Here is a 15000-nt window from a genome sequence, read left to right as displayed (position 1 = left end):
GGTGTGTGTGTGTGTGTGTGTGTGTGTGTGTGTGTGTGTGTGTGTGTGTGTGTGTGTGTGTGTGAACAGGAGAACCGTATCGCTGTGTCACTCACGTTATTCACTTTACACACCTGAAAGCTGCAGTGTTACACTTAATGATACACTCATGCTAACGGCGACAAAGGGACAGGTTTCGGTTTCTAGTGTGTGTGGTGTGCAGCATGGAGTCACGATTTCAGTGACGTTATAGAAAAACTCCATCCTTTTGTTGTGATGTAAAATAACAACAAATCCAAGCCACTGTTTTAAACCTTCCTACAGCACACGTGGAGCTCCTTCCTGCAGTTACATCACTTCCTGCTACAATAAATGTGCTATTACATGTTTATGGAAGCTTTATGTTAATAAATGAATCCTAGAAGTTTATACTCCTGCAAACTGCAGGTTCCTCAGGGAGCGTCTGGGTAAATAAGGGTTTTATTGTTTTTTAGGAATTCTCTCAAAATACACAAAGTGCAGCTTTCATCTGAGAAACAGACTGAAGAAAGCTTTAGGGCTTAAATATAATCAGTTTGTGATGAAGTCTGAATGTTCTGAAGATAAACTAGTTTCATGTACGTGTGTGTTTCTGTTTGTGTGTCTCTTTGTGTGTGCACGTGTGTTTTTGTGTGCGTGTGTGTGTGTCTGTGCGCATGTGTTTTTGTGTGTCTCTTTGTGTGTGTCCGTGTGTTTTTGTGTGTGTGTGTGCACATGTTTTTGTGTGTGCACATGTTTTTTTTGTGTGTCTCTGTGTGTATGTGTCTGTGTGCATGTTTTTGTGTGTCTCTGTGTGTATGTGTCTGTGTGCATGTTTTTGTGTGTCTCTCTTTGTGTGTGTCTCTGTGTGTGTCTTTGTGTGTGTTAATAATAAGATTAATATTAGTTATATATAAATGTGTATGTATTTATCCCCAATGAACAAGTCTGAGGTGACTCAGGTGACTGTGGGGAGGAAAAACTCCCTTAGATGGTAAAGGAAGGAACCTTGAGAGGAACCAGACTCAAAGGGGAACCTCATCCTCATCTGGGTGACACTGGGGGTGTGATTATATAACCTCATCCTCATCTGGGTGACACTGGGGGTGTGATTATATAACCTCATCCTCATCTGGGTGACACTGGGGGTGTGATTATATAACCTCATCCTCATCTGGGTGACACTGGGGTTGTGATTATATATATACAGTCTGATAAATGTTGTAGTGATGTAAAAGACCACATGGAGTTCACATCTCCTCTTTAGTATCAGAGTCTAACTGGAGCTGGTAGATCTGTAGATGTCTCAGGATCCTCACAGGGTCGCCCTCGTCTCAGTGGACGTCCAAAATCTTCATCGCACGGAAGATGATCGGAGCAGCTACAATGTCTGGATGCCTCGTGATGGTAGAAAGAGAGAAGCAGTGGAGAGGAATTAACATATCTGCTGTTCATAAAATGTGCAAGTCTGATGTAATAGAGCACAATATTATGGGATGTATTATGTGAACGTCGGACTAAAGAGATGAGTTTTTAATCTACATTTAAACTGGGAAAGTGTGTCTGCGCCCCGAACACTATCAGGAAGACTATTCCAAAGTTTGGGAGCTAAATAAGAAAACGCTCTACCACCTTTAGTAGACTTAGATATTCTGGGAACTACCAGAAGTCCTGAGTTTTGTGATCTCAGAGAGCGTGAAGGATTGTAACATGTTAGAAGACTAGTTAGATACATGGGAGCTAAACCATTAAGAGCCTTGTAAGTAAGTAGCAGCAGTTTGTAATCAGTTCTAAACTTAACAGGTAGCCAGTGTAGAGATGATAACATTGGGGTTAAAGGTCATACTTTCTTGTCCTAGTGAGAACTCTGGCAGCTGCATTTTGGACTAACTGTAACCTATTTATTAAAGATGCAGGACAACCACCTAGTAATGCATTACAATAGTCCAGTCTAGAGGTCATGAAGGCATCAACTAGCTTCTCAGCATCAGATACAGACAGGATGTTTCTCAGCTTGGTGATATTTCTAAGGTGAAGAAGTGTGAGAGTTTCTTTGCATTGGTTTTTGGACCTATGAGTAGTATTTCTGTCTTATCGGAGTTTAACAATAGAAAGTTGCAGCTCATCCAGTCTTTTATCTCTCTAAGGCACTGAGTTAATTTGGACACTGTGGCTATTTCATCTGGTTTTGATGAGATATATAACTGTGTGTCATCAGCATAACAATGGAAACTAATCCCATGTCTTCTAATAATGTTCCCTAATGGAAGCATGTATATAGAGAAAAGCAGAGGTCCTAGAACTGATCCTTGAGGGACCCCATAATTAACTGGTAGTAAACTGGAGGATTCACCATTTAATTCTACAAAAAGGTATCACTCTGACAGGTAGGATCTAAACCAACTTAAAGCCTGACCATGAATACCTGTGTAATTTTGTAAGCGATCTAGAAGAATGTTGTGATCTATAGTGTCGAATGCAGCACTAAGGTCAAGCAGAACTAATAGTGACATACAGTCTTGGTCCGAAGCTAAGAACAAGTCGTTTGTAACTTTAACAAGTGCAGTTTCTGTGCTATGATGGGGCCTGAAACCTGACTGAAACTCTTCAAGGATGTTGCTCTCCTCTAAGTAGGAGCTCAGTTGAACAGACACAACCTTTTCAAGTATTTTAGACATAAACAGAAGGTGTGAGATAGGTCTGTAATTTGATAGTTCATTAGGGTCTAAGTTAGGTTTCTTAATGAGTGGCCTAATAACTGCCAACTTAAAAGACTTCGGGACGTAACCTAAAGATAACGAGGAGTTAATGATATTAAGAAGAGGCTCACCAGCTTTATGTAACACTTCTCTCAGTAATTTAGTGTGAATGGGATCTAGTGAGCAAGTTGATGTAGCTGTAGTAATAAGTTTATCTAACTCTTCCTGTCCTGTACTTGTAAAGCTGTGTAGTTGTGTGTAGAGCTTTAGGTGAGACTGAGTCACAAGCTGAATATCACCTATTTTGTTCCTGATGCTTTCAATATTATCAGTAAAGAATCTCATAAAGTCCTGACTACTGAACTGTGATGGACGTGTGTTCAGATCTCTGGGTTTTTGTTCATCTGGATTGTTCTGGTTATTTACTGTGAGTTTGCTCATGTGCTCAGCCCTAGCAGTTGGGATGTGGTAGCCTAGTGGTTAAGGTGCTGGATTTCCAATCGGAAGGTTGTGAGTTTGATTCCTACATCCACCAAGCTGCTGAGCAAGGCCCCCTGAGCAAGGCCCTTAACCCTCAATTGCTCAGTTGTATCAAAATGAGATAAAATGTAAGTCGCTCTGTATATAAGGGCGTCTGCTAAATACTGTAAATGTAGCAGTTTTTAGAGTCTGTCTATTGCGTGAATGTTAAAATCTCCTACAATTAACGTTTTATAAAAGTTAACCAAAAGGTCTGAAAGAATATCTGCAAATTCTCTATGAAAATCAGTGTAGGGCCGTGGGGGTCTGGGGGTCTGTACACGGTCGCTAGAGCAAGAGACATCATTCGTGTGTGTTTGTGTGTGTGTGTTTGTGTGTGTGTGATTTACCAATAATTATATTTTTAATCATTAAAGAACTTCATACTTTTTATCTATTTATATTTACATTGAATGAAGTGGAGCGTTGGTCAGACGTGTCACTTCCTGTTGTCACTTCTGTTACAGCAGATATAAACACTCGCCTCCTCACCGGCCGAACTTTATTCTCTCTTCAGATTAATATTACGCTCTACATTTAAAACAAACAAAATCCCAGTTCTTTGTTAGAATAGAGACATGTGGGCGTGGTACTACGTCCTTATATGGAGCTGAGTGCAGCCCAGGATTGGTGTGTTGTTGAGTCCATATATGGAAAGATTGTAGTTTTAAGCGGCCATGTTTTTTAGACTGTCAGTGGTAATGTGGGTGTGGCTTTGAGTCAATGTATGCAAGGGGTGTCATTTTATTAAGTCCATATATGGAAATGGGAACTGAGAGAGAGAGAGAGAGAGAGAGAGAGAGAGAGAGAGAGAGAGAGATCTTAACCTCCTGGCAGAGGAACACACTCCTACACTGCAGTCTCACAGTTGCCATGGTTACAGTGGGATTGCTGGGAAGAAGTGTTGGAGGCGGTGAGTTTGTTTGGGTTTGTGTCTGTAGGAGGTTAGTTAGATGTGAGCATGTAAATGGTTCGAGCACACACATGTGCACACATACACACACATGCGCGCACATGTGCACACACACACACATGTGCACACACACACACACATGTGCACACACACACACACACACATGTGCACACACACACACACACACACACACGTGCACACACACATGCGCGCACCCATACACACACATGCGCGCACATGTGCACACACACACATGCTCGCACACACACACATGTGCGCACACACACACACACACACACACACACACACACACACAGAGCTTCACACTCACTTTGTTCAATGACAGGCAGTTGAACACTGAAGAAAATGACACAATCCACAGGGAGAGAAAGTGTGTGTCTGCGTGTGTGTGTGTCTGTGTGTCTGTGTGTGTGTGTGTGTGTGTGTGTGTGTGTGTGTGTGTGTGTGTGTGTGTTTCCTATGAGAAACTAAGAGAACAAAATTCTCTCAGGAATAAAATCTGCTTCAAAACAACTGAGCTTGAAAACACCAGGACATTTTAAAGCCGGGACATTCTCACTGCTTCTGTATTAAAGCGATTTGGGGCGGAGCTTCACTCAGACTGTGATGTCACAGAATTGTTTCTCAGTGACTTTGAACTAATCACATTTGATAAAACCGATTTTGAAAATGAGATTTTTATTTATTAACTTCAGTTATTGTTGATGATTAGTTAAGATGGTTGAAATGATTACATATGTTCAGCGTTATGGGCAAGGTGAAAGTTTGGGTGTGGTTAGAGGTGGGGTTATGGGTGTGTTTGAAGTCTGGACAGAGTTAGGACTGGTTTGAGGGCGGGACTGTGTTTAATATTTGAACTGATTTTATATATAATACTGTCTGGAACCTTCACTGCTGCACCACTACAAGAATGTGTGTGTGTGTGTGTGTGTGTGTGTGTGTGTGTGTGTGTGTGTGTGTGTGTGTGTGTGTGTGTGTGTGTGTGTGTGTGTGTGTGTGTGTGTGTGTGTGTGTGTGTGTGTGTGAGGGAGACACACTGCAGCCCCACAGAAAGTTAAATGACAGATAAGACAGCACAGTAGAATAAAAGTTGGAGGAGTGAGTGTGAGATTTCAGCTGAGAGAAGAGAAATGGTGAGATGATTAAATCACATCCTTCTCTCATCTCTCAGCACTTCTGCATTTTTATTTGCTCTCAGTTGATGTGCTCAGATTTCACTCCATCTCTCTGTCCTCATAAACATCCTTACTGCAGTTAGTATAAAAAGACTAGGGCGTGGTCAAGGGTGGGGTTATAGGCTGGTTGGGACAGAGTTAGAGGCAGGACCTGGGATCTGGTTGTGAGTAAGGTGATAGTAAAGACTGGGTGGGGTTAGGGTTAGGACAACAGATGGGTGGAGCTATGGGCAGGTTAGAGGCAGGGTTAGGGTTAGGACAACAGATGGGTGGAGCTATGGGCAGGTTAGAGGCAGGGTTAGAGGTGGGTTTAGGTTTATAATAACAGATGGGTGGAGCTATGGGCAGATTAGAGGCGGGGTTAGGGTTATTATAACAGATGGGTGGAGCTTAGGGTGGGATAGAGGCGGGGTTAGGGTTAGGATAACAGATGGGTGGAGCTATGGGCAGGTTAGAGGCAGGGTTAGATGTGGGGTTAGGGTTAGGTTTAGGATAACAGATGGGTGGAGCTATGGGCAGGTTAGAGGCAGGGTTAGAGGTGGGGTTAGGGTTAGGCTTAGAATAACAGGTGGGTGGAGCTATGGGCAGGTTAGAGGCGGGGTTAGGGTTAGGATAACAGATGGGTGGAGCTATGGGCAGGTTAGAGGCGGGGTAGGAGATGTTAAGTTTGAGATATTTATTGCAAATTTTTCTTTTCAGTTATTAAATTCTAATTATCTCTTAATTAACAGATAAGTTTAGATTAGTTAGATTAGTTTACTGTAATGAAGCCCAGGGCTGAATATGTGTCATGTTTGTGTGTTAAATAATCACATGTTTATCCTTGTTTATTTTTTAGGTGACATCACACAGAAAGGATATGAGAAGAAGAGGGCTAAGTTACTGGCACCGTACACAACACACACACACAGTAAGACCTGTGACATGCCTCACTTGTGTTTAATGCCTTATTAACACCTTTATCCTCATCAGTGTGTGTGTGTGTGTGTGTGTGTGTGTGTGTGTGTGTGTGTGTTACAGCCCACAGGAGTGTTAGACAACATTAGTCTAAAGGAGATAAGATAGAGTTTAACTGTTCTTTAAGCCATCACCCATAACTCCTGCTCATGTAGGCTCAGCTCCAGCCTCAGACTCTGACCTGTACAGTTCAGCTGGACTTGAGTCACTAAAATGATTCATTCAGATGTGTTTACTGATTCATTCACTGATCATCTTACTAAGTTAAATCCTTGTTTTTCTTCTTGTTTGAAAAGGTGATGAACCGAACGAACAGCATGCGTCTGTCGGCCGAGCTGAAAACAGTGAGTCAGTCGATCCTCCGTCATTCACCTCCTCCTTACATTTAGCTCACAAACTGTGTGTATCAGTTCACTCAGTCAGTCCATCTACTGCTCTCCTTCACAATCAAGTAAGAGACGTAACAAACTGTATGTACTGTAATACATATATAGATAAAACATGTTACCGTGGCAACCACCCTATTTTCATCTAGAACAAGATGGCTAAGCTTCAGGTTCTGTATTTAAAGGTTTCTGTGATACATTAATTTGCATATGAGTTGCGAGTGGCTTGAAACTCCTAATGTAGTTACATCACAAAGTGTTACATCATAAAGTGTTACATCACAAAGTGTTACATCACAAAGTGTTACATCACAAAGTGTTACATCACAAAGTGTTACATCACAAAGTGTTACATCACAAAGTGTTACATCACAAAGTGTTACATCACAAAGTGTTACATCACAAAGTGTTACATCACAAAGTGTTACATCACAGACTGTTACATCACAAAGTGTTACATCACAAAATGAGCTCCGCCCCAATGTTACACAGTAAAAAATCACTGATTTAAGTAAAATTAATAAAATAAAAGTGAATTAAATCTACTGAATAAAACCTTTGGGCATTTATTTTTGTCTTACAGATTTGACCCCACCTCCTGAGTATGATGGACAGGAGCCTGGTCCAAGCTCTGCTACTGTACCCAGCAACGCCTCCTCAAGCTCCTCCTCCTCTCGGCATCATCGTGCACGCAGATCGCACAGGAGCGGAGGCACTCGGGACGAGCGCTACAGATCAGGTAATAACACGGAGTTACGATCAGGTCTTAATAAACACTTATGCAGCGTTATGACAGATACTCAAATAGAAGTTGCTTCTTGGAAATCTGGTGCATTTCAGTTTGGCAGTAAAAAAAGTAAAAATCTAGAATTAAAACATGACATAAATAAATAAAATAAAACAAGTTAATCAGATAAGTTTCTGTGCTGATGTTCTGCTGTCCCTCTGTTTGTATACAAATGTTTGTACATGATGTTGGACTAAATTATTAATATTATTTACACTGAAAGTGAAATGAAGCACAAATAATCAAAACTGAAATACAGGTCTGTTTGTGGGCGGAGTTTAACAGAAAACTGGGCGTGTATTAATGATGATCTCTCTTGGTCTATCTTTCCTTTGTGTGTGTGCGTGCGTGTGCATGTGTGTGTGTGCATGTGTGACAGATATACACACCGAAGCTGTTCAGGCTGCTTTGGCCAAACACAAAGAGGAGAAAATGGCGTTGCCGATGCCGACCAAACGTCGCTCAGCGTACGTGCAGTCACCTATCGACAACTGCAGCCCACCAGGTATACAGACAGACAGATACATACACACACTCACAGAGTTTATTGCATTTGTAGCTGTCCTCCTTTCTGTCTCTCTGTCCTGTCAGACTCGTCCTCGTCCTCAGATGATGAAAGCGGTCCAGGGCTCAGCGGTGGTCAGCAGCCATCTCCAGACTCGTGGATGAACAGTTCCATCCCAGGTTCCTCCACTTCATCCTCCTCAGCATCTTCCACCATGTCTCATGGAGAGTCTCGTCCCCCTCAGGCACCTCAGCCACAAAGTCAACACACACACTCACAGCCACCACATTCATACTCACAACCGTCCGCCCTCGCGGAGGCCTTCGCCCACGCCTGCATCGGTGAGTCCCATCTCACACACAAACCTGGTCCCAGCACCCTGAGGGATTAGTATATTATATATTATTATAATGTTTACAAACCATTATAAACACCAGAGAGTAGGATGAAAAATCATTGTAAAACTGAAAAGTATTATAATTGATTTAGATGAGTTTAAAATGGTGTGATTGTGTGTGTGTGTGGTGTGTGTGATGTATGTGTGTGTGTATGTGTGTGTGTGTGGTGTGTGTGATGTATGTGTGTGTGTGTGTGTGTGTGTGTGTGATTTATGTGTGTGTGATGTGTGTGTGGTGTGTGTGATGTATGTGTGTGTGTGTGTGTGTGTGTGTGATTTATGTGTGTGTGATGTGTGTGTGGTGTGTGTGATGTGTGTGTGTGGTGTGTGTGTGTGGTGTGTGTGATGTATGTGTGTGTTGTTTGTTGTTGCTGTCTGTGTGTGGTGTGTTTACTTGTTGTGTTTTTTTGTTGTTATTTTGTTGGTGTTGTGTGGTGTGTGTGTGTGGTGTGTGTGATGTGTGTGTGTGGTGTGTGTGATGTATGTGTGTGTGGTGTGTGTGATGTATGTGTGTGGTGTGTGTGATTGTGTGTGTGGTGTGTGTGATTGTGTGTGTGTGTGACAGATCCTACAGGTTTCATTGTTCTGGGTGCTGATGGTGATTCTCCGACTCAGACACGAAATCAAGGATCTCGTGTGGATCTGCCCTCTAATGCCATAGTGAGAGGGATGAGTCGTGGCCAGAGCAGATCCAGCATGATAGAGACAGCAGACGGTACTGAGACTGTGTGTGTGTGTCATAGCTCTTCTCCACTGAACAATGCAACAACATATTTAGTCGTTTCTGTACCCTGACCAACACGAGGTTGTTAAGACTTAAAAGTTTTGTGGAAAGAAAATGAAAAGCTCAAGATCACGAAGCACTTCTGTAAAGTGAAGAGGACAGAAACTGTTTATTTACATTCTGTTAAAAAACCCATAAACATCAAATTACTGTATAAAATACTGACTCCAGTCAGAGATACTTATCAGGACAGTTATATATGATATTTTGAGTAATGGACGGTCTGCACTGATTTTAGCCCCGCCCACATGTCCCCGCATGTCCCTGCTCTGCTCACCTGACCCTTGGACAGACGCACAACCAAATTCAGTGCAGGGTTTTTTCTAATCTGCTCATGAGAGCTCCAAGGTTCCATGGGCGTCGGCAGCAAATAAAAAGTGGGCGTGTCCTGTCCCACCCACATGTAATAGTTCCGACGCTCATGGATTTCAGGAAGCAGGAGCGTGGTCAATGCTGTAGGTAAAATGCGGAATGGAGTTTAATTTATTAGGACATTCCTCAAGCGGAATGGATTCGACTGGCGGCGCTCTGAAAAGTAATAAAAAAGACATATGCACTGAATAGAGACGGTAAAAGTGGGTGGGTCCAATATTATTGGTCCTAAAAAGTGGGTGGGTCCAATATTATTGGTCTTAAAAAATGGGTGGGTCCAATATTATTGTCTTTAAAAGTGGGTGGGTCCAATTTTATTGTCTTTAAAAGTGGGTGGGTCCAATATTATTGTCTTTAAAAGTGGGTGGGTCCAATATTATTGTCTTTAAAAGTGGGTGGGTCCAATATTATTGGCCTTAAAAAGTGGGTGGGTCCAATATTATTGTCTTTAAAAGCCGGTGGGTCCCATGTTATTGTCTTTAAAAGTGGGTGGGTCCCATGGGGTCCGACGCTCATGCAATGCTATTACAGTACTGAAATATTTAGACCCTGATGATGTAACTGCTTTGTCTGTTGTCATGGTGACCCTTCAGTTTGGTGACTAATGAACTGGACTGACAGTGTAGGTGTGTTTACAGTGAGCACAATACAGTAAGTTTTCATTGTTTAATGTCTGACAGTGATTTAAGTTGGTGAATTGATCACACACACACACACACACACACACACACTCAAAGAGTGACATTCATTTATTAATCAATAATGTATTTTTTCTTTTTCCTTTCCACTCTTTCTTCACTTGTCATGCTGCTTTTCATTGCTTTTCTCTGTTAGTGAGAAGAGTGGGGAAAGGTAATGCTTAGCCGTAACCATGCCCTGCAGTTAGGTCTTGTCCCTCGGCCTGCTTTCATTGTGTGTGTGTAATAATGTGAAGCTGTGTGTTGAAGCACTGTGTAGATTTGCTCCTTTTTTACCCCCTTTTCTGGTCCAGGGTCCACATTTATCAGTGATGCATACAGACTAATCTTTACAAACATTTTAAAGCACAATGTGGGATTTTTCAGTAAGTGTTTACTTATGTGCATTGCAAAAATGACAGCAAATAAAAATATCTTATAAAGTATAAAACCAGACAAGAAGTTGTCTGTGTATTAATAGTGTGTGAAATCCCATTGTTACGCATGAGATAAAGGAGGTCCCTGGTCTTTAGACACATGAACAGAGATGTTCTGAAGTTATGAACTCATCTGGAGCCATGAGGAACATGTGTGGTCTTGTCCTGTCCTGCTTGGCTGGGTCAGGATTGTGTTTGTGTACCTGTGCTCATCTGTCTCACCCCCTCACCTGCCTGGTCCTGGTCTAGGTGTTCCTGTGTCCAGTCGTGTGTCTACTAAGATCCAGCAGCTCCTCAACACGCTGAAACGACCCAAACGTCCTCCACTTAGTGAGTTTTTCATGGATGACCAAGAGGAGATTGTAGAAGGTGTGTGGCTTCATGTACACAACACTCCTGTATCAGGCTGTACACACACACATACACACGGAGATGCTTGGTTTCATATGAGGACGAGGTCTCCCTTTGTGTCTGGTTCCTCTCAATGTTTCTTCTTTTACAATCTAAGTGAGATATTCCTCTCCAGTCAACTCAGTTACCTCAGACTTGCTCATTAGGGATAAATACAAACAGATTTAAATATATCTAATATTAATTTGGAATTTGATATTATATTATTAATATTATATTAATTGTTATATTAACTTTTTGTTTTATGTTTATGTTCTGTAAAGCGACTTTGAGACAATTGAGAAACTGCATAAAGTGCTATACAAATAAATTAGAATTTTTACAAAGATATATATCTGTTTTATACCCTCTTCTTCAGTCCCTCGGCCAGACCCTAACACCCCGAGGCCCGAGGGCCGTCAGATAATCCCAGTGAAGGGAGAGCCACTGGGCGTGGTCAGTAACTGGCCTCCTGCCCTGCAGGCTGCGCTGGCTCGATGGGGTGCCACTCAGGGCAAAAGCCCTGCTCTTACAACTCTGGACATTACAGGAAAACCTCTCTACACTCTTACATATGGTAAAAGGAAATCATTTTATTATGAATAAACTTGCAAACATTAGGATAGAAGATTCTCCTCATGTTCCTGCAAATTCTAAATGATCTACTCAGAGGAGGAAACTCTTAGAGGAGAAATTTCTAATTTATATCTTGAGTTCTGAAAAGCTGAATATAAATCTGCTTGTCACTGGCTACTGATTTTTCGATCCTTGATATTTCGTGTGTATTTTCAAGGGAAACTTTGGAGTCGTAGTGTTAAACTGGCTTACACACTACTGAACAAACTGGGGACCAAGAACGAGCAGGTTATAAAGCCCGGAGACCGGGTGAGCAGCAGTAGCTGTCTTTATCTTTTTCGACAGACTGGGAGACCATTTATAAATCTATGAACAAATAGGAATAGATAGATTAAAGATCTCTGTCATCATATTGGATACTAAAGAGTTTTTTCTGAGCTTATAATATTTGCAAAATGTTTTTTCCACTAGAGTGGTTGGTGAAAAGGTAGAGTCAAGTTATGTCATAATATTATATAATGGCTTAATAAAACTATAACGAAGATAATTCTTTTTAATTGTTGAAATATTTTTTTACTTACTGTTTATTTAAACTGTTTATAAATGTGCAAGCTGAGCTGCTTATGGTAAATTTCTGTTACCCCCAGGTGGCACTTGTGTACCCGAACAGTGACCCTGGCATGTTTTGGGTGGCATTTTATGGCTGTTTGCTTGCAGAGGTCATTCCTGTTCCAATAGAGGTGCCACTGTCCCGAAAGGTAACTACAGTATTACTCACACAGCCTTACTGTCCACCCTACAGTCCATACAACAATCTACCTTATGATTGTTCTGCTTTATAGCCAGACTGGTCGGGATCTTGGAGGTTGTTATGTGAGAGATAGACAATTCTTTCAAGAATATTTTTTACAGTCCACCGAACAATCTATTCTACTGTCCACCCTACAATCCACCCAACAACATTTGAGACCAGAGTGACATACAAAAGTGCTTAATTCGCTATCATTGAATGCATGAACGCTATGAAAGATGACATCAGTAACTACAGACCGGTATCACTTCTCTCGTTTCTTTCAAAAATTCTTGAAAGTATTGTCTATAATCAACTGTCTGTCTATCTCTAACAGAACAACCTCCAAGATCCCAACCAGCAGCTCATTTCACAGAGACAGCCCTTTTGGATGTCTCTGAGAAGCTACATACTGCTACATCAGCCAAACTGTCATCCATCCTTATCCTCCTTGACCTTTCAGCAGCGTTCGATACGGTCAACCACAAGACTCTCTTATCCACCCTCAAGAGTCTTGGGATTTGCGGATCAGCTTGGGAATGGTTTGCTTCCTACCTGGAAGGATGCTCATATCAGGTAACATGGAGGGGAGTGACATCTGCTCCACACAGACTCTCCACTGGTGTCCCACAGGGCTCAGTACTTGGTCCTCTTCTTTTCTCCCTGTATACTCACTCTCTTGGGGAAGTTATTTCCTCACATGGGTTCTCTTACCACTGCTATGCTGATGATACACAACTTATCTTCTCTTCCCATGCATGACTGCTCATCAGTTAAAGCTCAATCCTAGTAAAACTGAACTGCTGTTCATCAGGTGATTCATCCCCAGGTCATGATCTTGCTATATCCCTGCACAACGATCTGATCTCCCCTTCAGCCACAGCTCACAACCTTGGGGTAACTATGGACAATAAACTGTCCTTTCCCTCTCATGTCCCTAATGTGACTCGCTCATGTCGGTTTCTTCTCTACAACATTAGAAGGATTCGGCCATTTTCCCCACACAGACTGCTCAGGTACTTGTTCAGTCTCTTGTCATTACTAGACTGGATTACTGTAACACACAGCTGGCAGGTCTACATATGAACACAATCCGTCCTCTGCAAGTGATCCAAAATGCAGCTGCATGGCTTGTTTTCAACCTGCCAAAGTTCTCCATACCACCCCGCTGCTGCGATCCCTCTACTGGCTTCCAGTAGCTGCAGGTATCTGATTCAAAACACTGATGCTGGCCTCCAGACTCTTTTCTGTTCTGGCACCAAGGTGTTGGAATGAACTTCCCGTAGAGGTTCCCTGTGAGACACCAGTGGAGATGTCAGATGACACTCCTCTCCATGTTAGCTGATATGAGTTAGGAAGCAAACCATTCCCATGCTGATCCGCAAAGCCCAAGACTCCTGAGCATGGACAAGAGAATTTTGTGGTTGACCGTATCAAACGCTGCTGAAAGGTTGAGGAGAATAAGGACAGATGACCGCTTGGCTGATCTAGAAGCATGTAGTTTCTCAGAGACCTCCAAACGGGCTGTCTCTGTTGGACCCTAAAGTCCACTCTACAATCCAACCTTACGGTCTACCAAACAGTCTGACCTACTGTCCACCCTACAGTCCGCTCTACAGTCCATACAAAAATCCACCCTACAGTTCACTAAACAATCCACCCTACAGTGCATACAACAATCCACCCTACAGTCCACTAAACTATCCACCTTGCAGTCCACCATACAATCCACTCTACAGTCCACCGAACAATCCATCTAACAGTCGACCCTACAAGCCATCTTACATTCCACCCTGCAATCCACCCTACAGTCTACCCTACAGTCCACCCTTCAGCCTACTTAACTGCCCACCCTACAGTCCACCCTACAGTCCACCGAACAATCCACCCTACAATCCACCCTACAATCTACCCTACAACCAACCCTACAATCCACCCTACAATCCACCCTACAGTCCATGCTAAAGTCCACACTACATTCCAACCTACAGTCCACCCAACAATCTACCCTACATTCCAGCATACAGTCCAACCTACAGTCCACCCTACAGCCAACTTAAAATACACCCTACTGTCCACCCCACAATCCACCCTACAGTCCATCCTACAGTCACCCGACAGCTTGCTTTACTGTCCACACTACAGTCTACCAATAATGGACATTTAATAACAAACAGAAAAATGTGACACAATTCAAGTTAAAAACATTAATTGTCTGCTTCATTTATACTAGGTTTGTTAGTTCAAGCTGACAAGCGAGCTTAACAAGTTAGCTATGAGTTAGCAGTGAATTTACTCATTTTTCATCACACACTATCAATAATTATAGTGATACCTCACCAAATTTTATTATACCGACACATTTGTGTGTTTACAGGATGCAGGCAGTAGTCAGGTGGGCTTCCTGTTAGGGAGTTGTGGTGTGACTCTTGCGCTGACCAGTGAGATCTGTCTAAAGGGTCTACCGAAGACCCCCACTGGGGAAATCCTGCAGTTTAAAGGTCAGATCCGCCTTCAAACTCTTCTTGTTTTGCTTTTGTGAAATAAATATTTAATACAAGCAAACCTGAAAATGATGTATAAAAAAAGCCTAAAGTAACTATGATGTCAGGACCAAC

At 42.3% G+C, this 15000-nt stretch overlaps 1 protein-coding gene across 3 annotated transcripts in view; it reads left to right on the top strand.

Moving 5' to 3' along the window:
• The window catches only part of LOC113649497 (disco-interacting protein 2 homolog B-A-like), a 33791-nt gene that overhangs the window by 1377 nt on the left and 17414 nt on the right, over window positions 1-15000 (top strand). For 2 of the 3 annotated variants that reach the window (XM_047814000.1, XM_047813999.1), the window contains exons 2-13: window positions 6163-6234; window positions 6578-6625; window positions 7251-7406; window positions 7834-7959; window positions 8046-8300; window positions 8922-9071; window positions 10347-10364; window positions 10876-10995; window positions 11396-11593; window positions 11810-11901; window positions 12240-12350; window positions 14760-14883. In XM_047814000.1, coding sequence (XP_047669956.1) covers window positions 6163-6234; window positions 6578-6625; window positions 7251-7406; window positions 7834-7959; window positions 8046-8300; window positions 8922-9071; window positions 10347-10364; window positions 10876-10995; window positions 11396-11593; window positions 11810-11901; window positions 12240-12350; window positions 14760-14883 — 1470 coding nt within the window. The remainder of the gene's footprint in view (window positions 1-6162; window positions 6235-6577; window positions 6626-7250; window positions 7407-7833; window positions 7960-8045; window positions 8301-8921; window positions 9072-10346; window positions 10365-10875; window positions 10996-11395; window positions 11594-11809; window positions 11902-12239; window positions 12351-14759; window positions 14884-15000) is intronic. The other variant, XM_047813998.1, reaches the window with a different exon arrangement.

The sequence above is a fragment of the Tachysurus fulvidraco genome, chromosome 5 (genome assembly GCF_022655615.1).
Source record: "Tachysurus fulvidraco isolate hzauxx_2018 chromosome 5, HZAU_PFXX_2.0, whole genome shotgun sequence".
In the NCBI taxonomy this organism is placed as follows: Eukaryota; Metazoa; Chordata; class Actinopteri; order Siluriformes; family Bagridae; genus Tachysurus; species Tachysurus fulvidraco.
Note: the sequence above shows the minus strand (reverse complement) of the source record. Positions and strands in the feature narration are given on the sequence as shown.